The 17258-nt window shown below is 37.2% G+C and overlaps 1 protein-coding gene and 1 long non-coding RNA gene across 8 annotated transcripts; one reads left to right on the forward strand and one right to left on the reverse strand.

Moving 5' to 3' along the window:
• Window positions 1–6493, forward strand: LOC118046840 (protein FAR1-RELATED SEQUENCE 11). Of its 4 annotated transcripts, none has more exons than XM_035055895.2 (5): window positions 1–203; window positions 1037–2046; window positions 2817–3257; window positions 3336–4196; window positions 4962–6493. In XM_035055895.2, exons 2-4 carry the CDS (start codon window positions 1069–1071, stop codon window positions 4194–4196), a joined length of 2280 nt encoding a protein of 759 aa, XP_034911786.1. In that variant the 5' UTR covers window positions 1–203; window positions 1037–1068; the 3' UTR covers window positions 4962–6493. The 4 variants fall into 4 exon arrangements, with proteins under 4 accessions (XP_034911786.1, XP_034911785.1, XP_034911787.1 ...); XM_035055894.2 differs by having other exon boundaries at window positions 4957–6492; XM_035055896.2 differs by lacking the exon at window positions 4962–6493 and having other exon boundaries at window positions 2–203; window positions 1086–2046; window positions 3336–4546.
• On the reverse strand, window positions 5686–16286 carry LOC118046841 (uncharacterized). Of its 4 annotated transcripts, none has more exons than XR_012169093.1 (8): window positions 15759–16286; window positions 10701–10797; window positions 8826–9877; window positions 8615–8691; window positions 8431–8522; window positions 7427–7650; window positions 6326–6973; window positions 5686–6145 (listed from the first exon to the last, which is right to left on the reverse strand). It is a non-coding gene; the product is annotated as an uncharacterized lncRNA (long non-coding RNA). The 4 variants fall into 4 exon arrangements; XR_012169095.1 differs by lacking the exon at window positions 5686–6145 and having other exon boundaries at window positions 6779–6973; window positions 8826–9665; window positions 9747–9877; XR_012169094.1 differs by lacking the exon at window positions 5686–6145 and having other exon boundaries at window positions 6779–6973; window positions 8826–9671; window positions 9747–9877.
• Between the last annotated feature and the right edge of the window lie 972 nt (window positions 16287–17258).

A 17258-nucleotide genomic window follows, 5' to 3' on the forward strand; every position in this document is an offset into this window, starting at 1 on the left:
TAAAGGAATCCAATGGATGAAAATCAACAAAGTGACTCGGTAAACGGTGCCTCTCACTGCGCACGATAGCTTGTGGATTCAATTTAACCTATCGTCTTCCAGGTGTGCGCATTAACTCTCTCCAGTTGAAGCTACCCGCCTGTTCAAAAGCAGGCACATCGTCTCTCCAGAACTCAAATCTTTAATTCAATTCAATTTGATAGGTATGAAATCTTCTTTTTTTGTTTTCTCGAGATTTCAATTTCATGCATTTTATTAGTTTTGCGTGTGATCAATGTTATTGTATTGTTTAACTTTGATGATTCAAATTTGGATTGGATCATGCATGGGAATCGAAACCTGTGGTTAAAGTGGAAGTGTGTAAAAGATTTGTAGAATTTTAGGGTTTTTTTAATGAGTAGTGGAGGTCTGCACTGTAGAATTTGGTGAAAAATTGTTTAGAAATGACATTTCTGTGTTGATGCCAGTGAAAATGAGAATGTGTTTTTAAGTTTGCTGCACTATGAAATTTGCTTAAGCAGAAGCATAAAAAAAAATTATGTTGTTTGAGCTTGCCAATCAACTTATAATGATGCATTTGCATTAACTTAATGCATGAGATGGAAGTGGTTGCATTTCATATATGCTGTTGGTCGCTCATTAAATTCTTCGACAAATCTAGGAGAACATGCATTTGTATTCTCGATGTAGCCCTCAGCTAATGTTGGAGATTCCTGCCTCGAAAAACTCCTGATATTGGTTTATAACATCATGAGCATTTAGTATTATTTTGTATAGAATAGTCGAAAAATATGTTGGGTTTAATGGTTAGAAAATGCACATTTTCTCAATGTAAAACAACAGATGAGAATAGCTATTGTTAGGGAGGAACATTTTTCAGCGTCAAAAGTATTAAAAAAAGTTATTCTCATCTTTCCAAAATGAGGAAATAAGAGAAAAATATTGCAAACACTAAAAAAATATATAAAAATTCATTTCTATTAAATGTATGAAAAGAAAATGTTTTAATTCTTAAAGCTGTAAAAATTCTGTGCAGGTCTCTTATATCTACAATATCATTTATCTACTATGGAAATAATGTCCAGATTAACAGATGTAGTGAAAGAAACTTCTGAAAGTGGCATGGATTCTTGCCCAGACGATATTGGAACTGTGGAGGAAGTGCCAGAGGACACAATTTTGTCACGGCAAACTTCTGTTAACCTTGTCCCTTTTATTGGCCAGAGATTTGTTTCCCAAGATGCTGCATATGAATTTTATTGCAGTTTTGCAAAGCAATGTGGCTTTTCAATCAGACGCCACCGCACTCGAGGAAAAGATGGTGTAGGTAGGGGAATCACAAGAAGGGATTTCACATGCCATCGTGGTGGCTATCCTCAGATAAAAGCTTCGGATGATGGAAAGCTGCAAAGAAATCGAAAATCATCTCGATGTGGATGCCAAGCATACATGCGAATAGTTAAAAGAGCTGATTTTGATGTTCCTGAATGGCGTATAACTGGTTTTAGCAACATCCACAACCATGAACTTCTGAAATCAAATGAAGTACAGTTACTTCCTGCTTATTGCACCATGTCTGCAGATGAAAAAAGTCGGATTTGCATGTATGCAAAAGCTGGCATGTCAGTTCGACAAATGTTGAGGTTAATGGAACTAGAGAAGGGTGTTAAACTTGGCTGTTTACCATTCACAGAAATAGATGTCAGAAACCTGTTACAATCTTTTAGGAATGTTAATCGAGATAATGATGCTATTGACCTTCTTGAAATGTGCAAATACAAGAAGGACAATGATCCCAACTTCAAGTACAACTTCCACATTGATGCAAATAAACGCTTGGAGCAAATTGCTTGGTCATATGCTTCATCTATTCAATCATATGAGGCCTTTGGAGATTCCATAATTTTTGACACAACACACCGTTTGGATACCTATGACATGATTCTAGGGATTTGGATTGGGGTGGACAATCATGGAACTAATTGTTTCTTTGGTTGTGTGCTTCTGCGGGATGAAAATACAGAGTCTTTTTCCTGGGCATTGAAGGTAAGGAGCTGTGTAGCATTGCTTTAGGTGTGGGATCTTTTGCAATGTTGTTGTAACTTTCATGCATAGGACATCATTATAATCATTCAAACCAATCAAATCCCCTTTTTGTTCTACAATAGCTCTCATGCATTCAGCCCGAGGTCAAGTAAGCTACATAGTGATGAAGGGTTCTGTGAAAGCTACAGGTACATGAATTTAATAATAAATCTTTCCAAACAAGGAACACCTGCAAACACATTTTCCTTTAATCCTTTATGACGTCATTCAAAAAATTCAATTTATTTCCTTTCATAAATGAGTTAATTGCCATTCGTTTCCAATGTAATATGCATCTAGTACATTGTAAATCCCTGCTACATGAGCCACACAAGACAGTTTTTTATTGCCCTTACTCTCACTTCTTCAGGATTGTTTTCTTATTTTTTTTTTTTTCAATCTAAAAACCACTGTCTTGTTTCTTTTTCTCCTAAGTCTGGATATCATCTTTAGAATAATTGATAGCAAGTACATTTAATTTTTTTTCCACAAAAGTGTTCAGTTAGGATTTTCTTGCATTTATTTTCTTTGATCCATCCTCTTGAAGACAATACCATTGCCTGATGCATCCAACTTTTGTATGCCATCTTAAAGACCAACAGTTTCACTATACAACTCAAGAAAGCTTCAGTCCCAACTATTGAAATTTGGTTATGCATTTTTTCTTGAAGCATTTGAATATGTCTCATAACCATTTCTTAGCTGTTTCCTCTTCAAATTTTTTATGACAGACATTCTTGGAGTTCATGGATGGAAAGGCCCCAGAAACTATATTAACTGATCAAAATATGTGGCTTAAAGAAGCCATTTCTGTTGAAATGCCAGGGACCAAGCATGCCTTTTGCATATGGCATATCATTGCAAAGTTCTCTGATTGGTTTTCTGTTCCTCTTGGATCACAATATGATAAATGGAAGGCTGAATTCCACCGGCTCTATGGTTTGCAGTCAGTGGAGGATTTTGAAGTTGGATGGAGAAGCATGGTTGATGCATATGGAATGCATGGAAATAAGCACATCATCAGTTTATTTGCATTGCGCACATTTTGGGCACTGCCATACTTGAGGTGCTACTTTTTTGCTGGAATGACCAGTACTTTTCAGTCAGAGTCCATAAATGCTTATATCCAGCGGGTTTTGAATGCTCAGTCTCTTGATAACTTTGTGGAGCAGGTAGGAGATGTACAACCTTTTCTCTTATACTCATGCTTAATGTTGTCAGATTTTGTTATTTAAACCTTCTCTTTTCAGGTAGCTGCTGCTGTTGAATTCAAGGAACCAGGACCAAGACAAAAGATGCAAAGAAAGGTTCATAAAATCTCCCTTAAAATGGGATCTCCAATTGAATCTCATGCTGCAACTGTTCTAACACCTTATGCCTTTAATAAACTACAAGAAGAGCTTGTGTTGGCTCCACAATATGCATCACTAATGGTGGATGAGAGTTATTTCATCGTGAGAATCCATACTGATATGGATGGAGGGTGCAAAGTTATTTGGATTCCTCATGATGAATTCATTAGCTGTAGCTGCCATTTGTTTGAGTTTTCAGGAATTCTTTGTAGACATGTTCTCCGTGTTCTATCAACTAACAACTGCTTTCACATTCCGGATCGATATCTACCTGTTCGTTGGCGTGATGTCAGTACTTCATTGACCAGGCCCTTCCAGACTTTTACTTCAGAAGAACATGCAGAAAAGGCTCAGTTATTACAGTCCATGGTTTCGACACTTCTTACAGAATCAATAGAGACAGAAGAACGTCTTGATGTTGCTTGTGATCAAGTTGCTGAGGTGTTATCTCGTATCAAGGAATTTCCTAGGCCAGGACATGGTTGTAATGATATTGGCTACAATAGTCCATCTGACTCGTTGATACTTCCAGAAGTTGAAGATTCTGATGGATTTGTCCATGGTTTTGCTGATGGAAATTCTCATGAACCTTTAACTTTGGGAAAGATGAAAGAGAGAAGACTGAGAGACGGCATTAATATCTTCAGGAAACGTAGGCGTTGCTCTGTGCCTTGCTGTGGACAGTATGGACATGATGCAACTGATTGTCCAATGATGGAAGGTGGTGATTTGAATGGAGATGGACTAGGATTTCTGTAGGTAAGTTTCTGGAGATCGATAGATGCGTGAAGTAATAGTAGTAGGCAGCCCTATGCTGTCAGATTAACACCAGCAGTTTATAATTTCTCCTGCAAATTTTGTTCCACTTCTTTTGTATAGAGATCTAGTAAGCATTCTATCAAATATTAGAAAAATCGAGAAGCTTATTGTTGTCATATAATGCAAGCTGAATGATCATATTCTTAATCTCTGATAGAGTTGAGCACAGAATTACCCCCCTCTTTTGCATTAGATGCCAACCTGGTGTTTCATATGATGTCATTTGTGGAGGAAAAAAAAAATTGGACTCCATATTTGGAGCAAACTAAATGTTTCAATTAGATTGATAGTGTTTTTTTTTTTTTTAAAAAAAAAAAAACACTTCTAGTAGTTGTTGCTGATTGTTTTTTATGGTTGCCTAGCATAGTTCGTTTATTTGAGCTAGTCAAATAGTATTCATCGTACTCTGGAATGAGCTTGATAAATCACATCAGAAACTGGGCTGGTCAAATCAACAGTGATTTAGTTCTTTCTTCTTTCTTAGGCTAGTTCTTGTCATGCATGGATCTTTATTTGAAAGTAGCTGGAATTGAGGGGAAAAAGAAAACTAGTTGCATGTATCCAATAAAGAGTCTGGAATGGTCAGCGTGTGATATATTCCCTGCAATTGATTGGTTTTATAATCTGTAAAACCTGGTTATGTTTCTCCCTCATTGGATGGGAATGTTATTGAAGAATTTGTGTTTTCCTTATGTGCTAGTTAAGCTACCCTAAAGGTCAGAGTATGGTGATGGCTTCTGTCAAGACTTGAACAACCGCAAATCCAGCAGTATAAGGCCTTGTCAGGTTTCCCATATTTTTTTGTGATCTGAATTGTGCATTGCTGATCTGAGCTGCTTATGATCGATATTGGTTCAGTAGTTTATTCTTTTATGGATTTGGCTGGTGGATGATCTACCTTGGGTGATTCTAAACACAAACCAGGTTATCAAGTAAATACAGCATATATTCAAAGATGGGATTCTTTTGTGTTATGCTCTCTCCACTTGTCATTTTCAAACTTCATGCACAATGGTTTCTTGAGGCACTTCACTGATGCTTGACCCTTGTCCACTCCTGTGAGAAGTGGTGATACTATGACCACACTTATGTTTTGCAATAGCCAAATCATGGAATTCACTGTCTTGTGCAAAAGGGAATTCCGTGTTGAATGGATGATGATGTCGATTGCCATGCATTTGCCTTGTCAACCATTGCTGCTGCAAACCTGTTTGAACGCAGAGACAAACTGATACTGTCTTTCGGTGTTGTATGCATTTATGGATACTGCTGATACAGAGTACTGGTGGATTCTGGTTTCAGTATTGCTTTCATGGAGGGGAAGAGAAGGGGCAAGTGTGGCCACAGATAGTTTTTCCTTGCAAGGGATTTGGTGGTCTCGGCTCCTTGACTGATGTTAGACTATTTGGCTGGTTATTAGAGAACAATAGAAACTAATATTTATCTACTGATATCTATTAAGCATCAGAGTTGTACATTGGTTTGGAATGTTACGAATTCTACAATATCCCATTACACAGAGAAATTTAGCACAGATCAGTACAGTAAAGCACTCATTCCCTATTTTCTGTGTCATCAGCTACTGAAACCTTGCTTAGCCTGCTTGGTAATGTTTTCACATCACTGGATCTGGCCTTTCGACTTCCACCATGGCGGCTGCTTGAACCATAGAGGGCTCTGTGTGCAAGCGCTTTTCCAAAGCGCGGGACAGCTGATGTCGGTGTCTCGCTGTTAACTGAGGTTTGCGTTGAGGTATTCTGGATGCTGTTGTTGGTGTCAGAAACCTCAACATCTGCCTTTTCAGTTGCCATCTCTCTCTCTCTCTCTCTCTCTCTCTCGTCTAATCGCTTCCCTGAATAGTGGGAAGGAGTTTCGCGAGGCTGTAGGCTCTACAAGGTGTGTGGAATACAAGGCGGGTGATTATATACGAGTTAGAAAAGAAAGGGTTAGCAGTGAGCATAAAACTTTTTGTGATCTTGCCTGGTGGAATCTGAAGCTGGCAAAGTTTTTTACGGCCGAAAGATAAATCCATGGCAGAACTCTTTTAGCAAAGAAGAAGTGATACTTACCTTGAAAAGGAAGAAACAAAACCGTTAATCTGTGATCTGCACAATCAACCATTATGGCATTATTGTGGCTGCCTCTCGCTTGCCTTTTTGGCGAAGACAAGAAGGCACCTCGCAATAATATTTTTCATGACTAGGAACTCGAAATCCTCCTGCAGGTGGAGGTATAAATATCAATACACGCTTGGCAATTTGCTATGATTAATCACTAGTCAAAACTAACACTTTTGGGCTATTGTTGATTCTCTGCTGCCCCTTGTGAACACAGGAAAGCCACCGAACAGGGCTTGCCTGCGTATTTTACCTTATCTTTTTTTTCCAGCTCTAAGGAATGAGTAAGGTTGAAACAATCCAATGCCTTTTTCCCTATCCGGAACACCTGAGTGATGATCTTCTTTTTTCCTTTTTCTTTAATTTTACGTCTTTATGTTGCATCTAGGAATTAAAGTGAAAGGATGACGCAAATAATCTCAAATTGATCCTGACTCTTGATCATCGTTTAAAAGACACTGTTGCAGGAATAACAATGTATAATCTTTTAGTCTTTCACAGGGAACAAGCAGTATCTACAATACCACTGGTACAAAAAACTAAGGTGCTCCACTTCTTTGAATGGAACATGGCTTGCAACAGCGATTATGTGCCATCAACCTGCATGTCATATTTAGTTGTAAGCACCAAAACATTCAGAACACTGACTATAGGCTCAGCAAACTATAGATCTAAAGGGGAAGAATTAAATAGTGAGGAGCAACAGTAACTGTGGTATGTTATAATTTTGTGGCATGTTTTAACAGTAACCTGCATGTCATATTTAGTTGTAAGCGGTAATTGTATATGAGGTATGACATTGTATCAGCCATTCGACTGAAGAAAATCAATGGTTGAAAGATTGTGTAATAATAATAGTTTTAAACATGTAGGTGGATCCTCCATCAGTGTGTGCATGCGAGCATACGCCGCTGCATGTGTTCACATAGTGCAGAAACTTGCACCAATAAGCAGAATGCCAGCCATTACACTAACAAATATTTATTTGGGGGAGAGATTGGGTGAAGGAATAACTCAGAGCAGGACTAGCAGCCAAGTAGGAAACAGTCTTACCAAGTTGTTTTCCGGTGAACCCCGATAGAAACCTTGAATGGCGGCTGTGAAAAGGTCACATGCAGCCAAGGCATAGATGATGAGTGCATTCATTCCCATCCACTGAAGTACCATTGTGGGCTTTCTAAAATGTTAGACATCAACCTGCATAAAATATGGTTGAATTGAAACGATTCTTTCATGTCAATCTCCTTTAGTCTCTTGTTCTTTTCAAAATCTCTCCACTGCGCACAATACAGATTGCCCCAGAAGTGTCAAAAGTGGGAAAGAAAAGAAAAGGGGATGACAAAACAATGGGACTGAGAGTTGTATAGTTACAACATCTTCATGTGATGGGAAGCAAGCCATGTCAGTGTATCTAACAAGAGTATGGATATAAACAGATAAAAACTCTAATGTTGTCAACCACCCCAATAATAATCCAAGTTAAGATCTAGCCAATCCCCTATAGATGGCATGGAGATTTACTACATCCTCGTAAGACTATTTCTTCCCCAACCTCAAAAGCCATGATAATTCCAAAGCTCTACACGGGAACCTGATTTACCAAGTTCAACGAAATTTTAGATAAAGAAGTTGCTCAGACATTATAACAAGATAAATCAAGCTCTGTAGACCTACTTATTTTGCCATGTTGGTGGTAAATCGATAACAAGTAAGCCATGTCAATGTATTGAAAGCGGGCATAGATCAGAACAAACAAAACCCCACTAAAACTAAGCTGAAGCTTTCAGTCCATAAACATGTCAAGAAGAAACCCCCTGTTTCTGTATTATCATAATTTCCCTGATTTTAACCCGATTAAATTGTATGAATAGCTCAGGCTAAGTGATATGAGTCAATATTATCTCCTTGTTGAACACAAGAAAGCAAGCGCATCGTATATCAATTTAATACCATAAGTTTTTCTGAATAACCAGAGAACTACGAAGCGCAACGCTAGAATTTTTTAATTCATTATTTATCTATTTGTTTATTAGGTAGTAAGCGAATGAAAAACTTACTATGTAAAAGATAATCATTAAAGCCAAGCCTGATGCTTCCACCGTAATGCACACATAGCTCAACATATGTAATGGTTAATAAAAAGGAACACCTGAAATATTCACAAATATTACTTAACGGAAAAAGAGAGGATCCTGGTAGAAATCATTGATATTAAATGAATATTTAAAATAGGAAATCTACCAAGAAGTTTTAACACATATCCAGTAATGTACAGTGAAAGAACACACCGACCACAAATACAGCCTCTGCATGTGGCCCTGCAGCGAACAAGAAAGATAAATATTGTTATCCAAGTCCATCAAACAATAATGTTGACACAAATTGGTGCACCATGCACATAGTAAAAGTACCCATAGAAGCACTATAGATTATAGAACAACATGTGTCATACCTTAAAATGAACAAGTACATGACCGAACTGCAATCCAAGAAAACATGTTATAGAAGCCATCAAGAAACTTAAAAGATTGTTAAGAAAAGAAATCAACACTAAAGTTTGTCATTGACACAAAAGCTTCTTCTTCTTTTTTTGGTGTCAAAAGATTATGTAAATGAAACGCTATTTCAGCAGAAAATTTTACTTCAATTTTTGCAATCAATTAGAAGGACACCCTCAAGTTGCTATGGATATTTCTATATTTTAATATATTAGTATAATCTATTTGTCCTCCATGTGGTTGATAAACATCAGAGCATTTAATTATCTTTCCTAACATAATAAATAATTCTTAAATTCATCTAAATCTATCTATTTATCAGTTTCATTTTTTGAGTGTCAACACATTTTTCAATTAGGTCTTTCATCTAAAAAAGTCAAATCCTCATCAATCCAGTCTTGTTTTAGTGAATAAAATGATATAAAATATTGACCAAAGCTGATGACCGGACTCCATTGAAATATATGTGATACTTACGGGATGTCATTGATAAATTATTAAATTTGGGAAACCTAAATGATAATTGGCAAAAAATAAGGAACCCATGTAAAGTTTTTCAAAACTGGAAGAAAAAAAAAAGGAGCTGATTATTTGCTGACATGCTAAGAGCTGTATAGCTATACATTAGTACAGTGAAAGCATCTGAAATGGGCATTTGGCTTTAATGTATGTTATTATAATGGAGAAAATAATCTAGTGATTCATAAGAATATGGAGCAAGAGAAAGCATTGCAGTTTATCCGACCTCAAGATGCCCTTGGAGTCAAATGGAGCAAGGAACCAACCAGGTGAATCTGGTACTAGAGGTCTATAGTCAGGAGAATTAACACTACATTGCTATGAAAACAATGTAATTGTTATGTGTTAGAGAGTACCTCAGAACATCACCATTGTTCTTCTATACACAGGGAGCTGATATAGATGATGCTCACCAAGAAAAAAATTGATCAATCAGGCCAACTGCATTACAAGGAGCTTCAAGACTTCCCTTCACTCCACAATTCACCTTTAAAACAAGATACAGTGGTTTAAGTCAGTTCCATAAACCAGAGGGAGAATAATAGAATTAAAGCTTGACAATAGCAAGAATTCCATTGGAAAAAAAATGGTAATAGCTGATAAACCATAAGTATGTTCTGATGAAAGAAAATCAAGTTTTATTTTGCGCTAGTCTTTTGAAAATGGAGTTCAGGAAAATGCTAAACAGTCATCTGGTTGTTTAACGATAAAGAATGGGCAGTCAACCGAATGCACCAGCTTCGCTGTCAGGTCTTGTTTGACAGTTTTCTTGATACCTTTTTTACTTGATTGCAGTTCAATATATTAAAAAGTTGTGACACTGTTCAGATAGTTTCATTGGGCATGGTTTCAGTTGGGGGCAAAAACTGAATGAACAGAAAGAGATCAAAGACAGTCGCACCGATGTCCAGAAATCAAACATGACGTCCATTATGTATTCCACAAAAACAGATTCAAAACTATTTTCTTGTAGTCTGGATTCTCTTGGCAAGAGAATTTTATATGACAAGTCAAAAAAAAGACAGAAGAAAGCAAACAGCAACGGAGAAAAGGGACCTTGTTTGTGCAGAAAATGGTTGATAAATCAACAGAAAACATGCTTACGGTGAAGAATGGCCCATAACAGAGCTGAACCAAAGAAAGTCCAATCCCAGAGACGATAAAAACTAATCATTCATGTGACATGGCAGGTTGAGAAAAGAGAAAATAGTCACATCAGCATCTTTGCTGATATATCCAAACTTTTACATACGGATAATGCGATCTGTATATGGTAGATGAACTGGTAGAAATCGTACAATTCAACTCACAATTTTAGAACCAGATTTGTAACCAAACATATGTGTGCTTGGAACTTCAAATTCCAAGTCTGGATCATAAAGGCCATACAGCCAGAAAGCGACCATCCTGCAAAACAAAACAAAAGGTGAGCACTCTCGGAAAATTAAAAGTGATTTTGACGCGGGACAACACGTAAAAAGAATTAAAACAAGAAAAGAAAGAAGCTTTAGAGAAAGAAAGAAGCTAAGAAGAAGAGAAGGAGAGGGGTTGGAGATATGCAAATCTGCATTTTTTTCATTAATCATCAAAAGTCCCTTCACATTTAGAGAAGTAGGGTATTTATACTAAAACCCTAACTTGAATAAGCAATTGGGCTTATGGCCCATTAAATAAAATATCCAACATTAATTAAATCAAGCCCAACAAATAAAGCCAAATTAATAAAACTCAACTGAAAGTCCATATAAATTAAACCCAAAAACATAAGTTAAAGCCCAATTTCTCAATGGTTTGGGCTATCCTCCATCGTCTATGATCATACGCGTGCGTAAATAGTGTTTCTGGTTCGGTGTCCCCATCAATTCTCCCGGGGTTGGAAGAACTCGACCCCGTCGAGTATAGGTTAAGGCAGCTCCGATAATGCTCTCAAAGATAAGGATCAAACTGTTGTGATGTCTCTCTGATAATCCAAGTATAGTATGAATCTGGTCGTCGAGTCCATATACTGGGATTTGCTGAAGTTCACCATCCCTGGTAAAAACAACTTGTGCATTCAAAGTAGCATTAATATGTTCCTTTTGTGCCAAAGATATGGATAATGAGGTAGGGGTATCAAAAGGAGCATCAGGGGTAGGCTGTATTTTATAAATACTGAGGTCTTTCATGTTCAAAATAGAGTTAATATCAAAGTTTAATGGCAATTTAATGACATAATTATTTGATGTAATCATTTGCAACACTTTGAATGGTCTAGCACTACTTACTTGCAATTTATGATCGGTTTCCAAAGGACACCGTTCAGGTCTAATCTGTATCATGAAATAATCTCCAACATTAAGTGCATCATGATATTTAAGAAAATCAGCTCGAAATTTGTATTGTTCATTACTTGCTTGAATTTGTTTCATGATCTCAATATGCAAATTATGAACTCTACCTTGTAAAGACTCAGCTAACTTAGACATCCTATCATGAGGAGATATGGGAAGGTGTTCTATCGGCTCCTCAAGTTTGTAACTATGAACACTAAATGATTGAGGGTGTGGAATGAGACAAACATTGTTTGAAACTTGTGTAGATATGGTATGGACACAATCAAGTAAACTAGGATTATCTTCATCTTCCTCATAACGTGCATGTGGTAGGGGGTTAAGAAGCTCAACATGTTGCTCTAAACTTATGATGTGCTGGACACCAAGCATGTGGGGTGAGGAATCAGATAATTCAGGAGGACAAATATCATGAGACTCTTCTAAGACCATACTTATCTCTATAGGTGATTCCACTGAAGAGTTTCCTTAAAATTTCCTCCACCATTAAAGCAGACATATCAGATTCTTCCTTAACCTCAACCTCAAGCTCATGTGGGCTCATTGTGTTAAGTTCCTCTTCTTGCACATCCTCGTCATCTAGGTCACTAAAATCCTCAAGATTAGGCTCATACACTTCAACACTACAATATTCTTCTTTACCTAGATCTTTATGTTTTTGGACGACTAAGGGTTTCGAGGTGCAATCTAAAGAGATATGACCAAAACCTAAACAATTAATACACTTAACCTTTGAACTCACCTTGGACACTTCATTGACAACTTGTTTGCCTCTATCTTTCTTACAAAGTTGGGCGCTACTAGGATTAGGTCTGTGGGGTGGAGCACTTAGCAAAGAATCACTACTTCTGAATTGGGACCTAGTAGGGATACTATAAGAGTCTTGATGATTATTCCACTGATTCTTTGTAACCAACTTGTAGTCTTTAACTAAGGTATAAGCTTGGTTAAGGGTAGACACACCTTGAAATACAACTTCTCTTCTAAGATCATCATTTAAGCCTCTACAAAATCTACGCAAAGTCATGGCTTCACTCTCTCTTATGGCACATCTAATCATGTAATCGTTAAACTGCCTTATGTACTCATTAATAGACTTATTCCCTTGTCTTAGATTGTTCCATTGGTCTAAGAGTTTATTCCTATAAGACTGGGGTAGGTACTTTTCCTGAAGTTTTTGTTTCATTTTGATCCAATCAGTTATAGGAGGTTTACCTCTCATCTCTAAAACAATCCTCAACATCTCTCCAATAAATTTTGGCTTTATCAATGAGTTTCATCTTAGCAAATCTAACTCTCTTATTATCAGACAAATTATGCCACTCAAAGAATTGATCCATATCACGAATCCACATATCAAATATCCAAGGGTCATGACGACCGTCAAAAGTGGGGGCTTCTATTTTGTTAGGACTCAAGACTCGCTCATCAAAGTCATCATGTTTAGAGTAACCTAAATGATGGTCATATTGGTGTCGCTCAGAGTGATCTTGTCCATAATGATTATTCTTGTGATATTTATTGGTCTTTGAGTACCTTATTTGAAAACTCTCTTGGGGCTCAATTCTTCTAAACATGTTGATCACCTAAGTTTGCAGTTCCTTTGAAATGATCATCAGGGTATCACTAAAGGTTGAGTCTACAGTAAGTGTAAACTTGAGCTTAGACACTAGATGATCGTGACACAAATGCATGCAATACTAACTTATAAATGGAATTGAGATCACAAATGATTCTTGCCTGTAAAATCACAATACAAAAATAAAGCTAATTTTTTTTTTTTTTATCTTTTTTTTTTTTTAAATGTGGAGATTAATCAAGAACAAATTACACTAATAAAATTGTAAGCATGTAATACTAGATTTTTTTTTTTTTTTTTGTAAATGATTAATCAAACACGATGTCACAAAACAAGAACTTATAATTATCAAATAGAACAAGATATTAGCTATCACGAATGAAAGAGGTTGATGAAAATAATTAACAATAAAATGGTAGGTGAGATTTTTTTTTTTTTTTTGGCACAAAAAGAAATATTAATGATAATTTCGAATACTAAGTGCAATACCAAAGAAGTAAAAATCAACAAACCAAAGAGTAGAGTAATTTACCAACCAAGATTTAAATTTATAACGGATAGGCCTCAAATTATGTGTCAGATGACGTGGCAACAGGCGATGACGTGGCGCTGCATGATGACGTGGCGCTGCTGACTGAACTACTATGGCTCCAGACTGCTGATGTGGTTGATGACGTGGATTTAGAGGGCTGACGTGGTGGGTTAATTAATTTCACCTCCAATGCCTTCTTCCTTGTCTTCTGCAGTTCGTTGCCACTGCTGACGGCGACTCAAGAGAAGTGGATCTGTGATTCTGCTTGGGACCTGCGGTGCGAGGAAAGGGGCTTTGGTGTCGCTGTGGACGGGGGCCAGTTGATGCGTGGATCCGATGCTGCTTCTGAAGGCGATGGCACTGTGGACGGTGGCAGATGGAGATCTGTTGCGTTGCCTTTGCTGCGGTAAACCACCAGTCGGCGCTGGCTGTGATGGGTGGTTGGCTGCGTCTGGTGGTCTGTGCTGCTGATTTGGTTGCTGAAACCGAGAGTTTGTTGTGGCCTGTTGTCGGAAAATCTCTCGCCGTGGGTGCTATGGAGAGCTGTCGTGGGTTTTTGGTTGTTGTTGGGGACGCCCGATCTGACCTCTGGCGAAGGTGGCGTGCTTGTGCGGCGGCGGCTTGCTGGTGGAGAAGATGAACAGTGTAGGCGTGATGGCAGGTGGCGTGGAGAGTGGACTGATGTGCAGGTCTTCTCGGTGGTGGGTCTGCCGCTGTGACTGGATGAGGCGCTGCTGATGGAAGGGGCGCCGCTGCTGGAAAACCGGTTACAGTCGCGGATGAACAGTAACCTTTTTTTTTTTTCAGATTAGTTGTAACACATAGATCGATTAATTGTAAGAACAATTAAAACCCATGCTCTGATACCAAATTTGACGCGGGACAACACGTAAAAAGAATTAAAACAAGAAAAGAAAGAAGCTTTAGAGAAAGAAAGAAGCTAAGAAGAAGAGAAGGAGAGGGGTTGGAGATATGCAAATCTGCATTTTTTTCATTAATCATCAAAAGTCCCTTCACATTTAGAGAAGTAGGGTATTTATACTAAAACCCTAACTTGAATAAGCAATTGGGCTTATGGCCCATTAAATAAAATATCCAACATTAATTAAATCAAGCCCAACAAATAAAGCCAAATTAATAAAACTCAACTGAAAGTCCATATAAATTAAACCCAAAAACATAAGTTAAAGCCCAATTTCTCAATGGTTTGGGCTATCCTCCATCGTCTATGATCATACGCGTGCGTAAATAGTGTTTCTGGTTCGGTGTCCCCATCAGATTTACTATAAACTTTATCATCAAAATCATTAAATTAACGATCTTTCTAATTAAATTTACTTTGCCACCAATATGTATAAAACATCTTATCCAGCATTCAGTTTACGGTTGAGCAATAAGCTAAACCTTTTTTTTTTCAATAGGGATGTACTTTGACACAATGGGAGTCACTTGTATTTCCTTTTGACTTTTGCGAGCTAAAATGACAGGGCCTGGTGATGGGAGCAAGCTTCAAAGTACAAAGCCCTTCCAGAAGCCAAAATGGAAGAAGTAAAATTCTTTTAACATCATGTTATTCTTGAATCCAACATCATTATTATAGTACAAGAAATCACCACAGAAAATGTTTCTCTAGTCCAGTTTCTTCCTAGACTTCAAAATGGAGAAAGATGGCAGTCTGACGCAGACAGAAAAGCTTGTTAAATGAGTTTTGAACCTTCGGTCTAAATTTTGCTTGAGCCCTATTAGGACTTCGTATCTCCTCAGCTGCGTTGTGTTAAAGAGGCTTGTACTTATTGTCGTTTAATTATGACTACGATAAAATAATTTAGCTCAAGAAAATGTTATTAAATTCAATTGTGCAGAAGAGCTACGTGAAAGGAAGGAAAGAAGCACCTGTTTAACCTGATAATGAAGAGTAATTTGTTACCTTAAAAACTAAACTGATAGAGACACCAACAACAAAGAGGAAAAAGGGCATCACAAATCAGAAAGCGTCACGCCAAACCACGGAGAGTGATTGATGCAAGGAAAAGCTCCTCCAGCATCATCAACTAAAATCATGGGCTGTAAGGAAAAAATAAAAACTTGTGAAGAAATTGATCTTGATTACGGCGATGGCAAGGCCACGAAAAACGTCGAGAGAAAGGAGGCGTTGAGCTGGTGGTGGTGCGTTGGATGATGAGGTTGAAGGTGGTGCTGTCGTTTCTTCTTCTTCTTCTTCATTGGAAAGTGAAAAGGGATTGTGAAGAAGAAGGGGTTCTCCTTCTCCTTTATATTCCTTTTTCCTTCCAGTAGCCTCGGAGCCAGTGTTTCTCAGTTGAAGACCAGGCAGGTGCTGTGCTATGTTATTGCTTCCTCACCTCCCTCTGTTTAAATCACTAGATTGAAATATTTGAATAGCCTGCTCCCCGGCTGCCCAACATAACCAAGCTGTTGGATTCAATAAACGGGTCTAATCCATGCCGGATGGCATGATGATACACAAATAGATTTTGACTTTTTGTCCCAATAATATTTTCGTTGGGTTGTTTTTTAAAGTATTTTTTATTCCAAAAAGTATGTTAATAATATATTTTTTATTATTATTTTTTAAAAATTATTTTTGAGATTAGCATATCAAAAACATATTAATTCAAAAGAAAAAAAAAATTTAATTTTTTTTAAAATACTTTTAAAATACAGTATCAAACACGCTGTAAGTAGAAAATGTGTTTTAGTAGAAAATGAGATTTATGAGAACTTATTTTATTTTTTTAGTGATACAAACTATTTATAGAACTTGTTGTTAATGTCAGTTTATATTAGGAGTTGTATAAGAATTAATTGATAAAAATATTGGTGTCTGTCATTTAAAGTAGTACATGACATGTTATTGACAAAATATTCTATGAATGTTAGTAACATATTAGCTAGAAATAATTATTGGTTGAAATAGAAGATGCTAGATTTGCAATTAATGTGGTGTGTGTTTGCATTATCCACCATTGGCTATAAAAAATAGTATCAATCATGTATAAAAATATGTACTTACAAAGAATATATCAAAGAATAGGTCATTTTAAAAATAATATTTTAAATCCTTGGCAGAGTAAAGAAATTTAGGTATGTGTGTAATGGTGAGAGAAAAGAGAAGAGAGAATGTGTGAGAGAAAAAAGTGGGAGTAATAAAGAGAGGGAGAGTGTTGGAAAGGGTGATTAGTTGTTTGGGCAAACTACCAAAACCAAGAAAGGTGAGAGGTCATTTGGGTGTTGGATTAAACAACCATAAAATGTGGGTGGTTTTTGGGCTTTGGCCAAAATAGCCACATAAAAGGTGGGTGGTCATTTGATTTAAATCCCAAATGATCATGTGTGTGTATAAGTGCACGAGCCATGCTAGTGGGTGCATCACTATCTTCAGGCAACACATGAAGCCCATTCTGGGCAA

This window comes from Populus alba, chromosome 2 (assembly GCF_005239225.2).
Source record: "Populus alba chromosome 2, ASM523922v2, whole genome shotgun sequence".
In the NCBI taxonomy this organism is placed as follows: domain Eukaryota; kingdom Viridiplantae; phylum Streptophyta; class Magnoliopsida; order Malpighiales; family Salicaceae; genus Populus; species Populus alba.

Coding starts and splice junctions, on each gene's coding strand:
- LOC118046840 (XM_035055895.2), top strand. CDS start 1,069: ATGGAAATAATGTCCAGATTAACAGATGTAGTGAAAGAAACTTCTGAA. Junction 2,047..2,816: donor CTTTTTCCTGGGCATTGAAG/GTAAGGAGCTGT, acceptor TTTTTATGACAG/ACATTCTTGGAGTTCATGGA. Junction 3,258..3,335: donor TTGATAACTTTGTGGAGCAG/GTAGGAGATGTA, acceptor TTCTCTTTTCAG/GTAGCTGCTGCTGTTGAATT.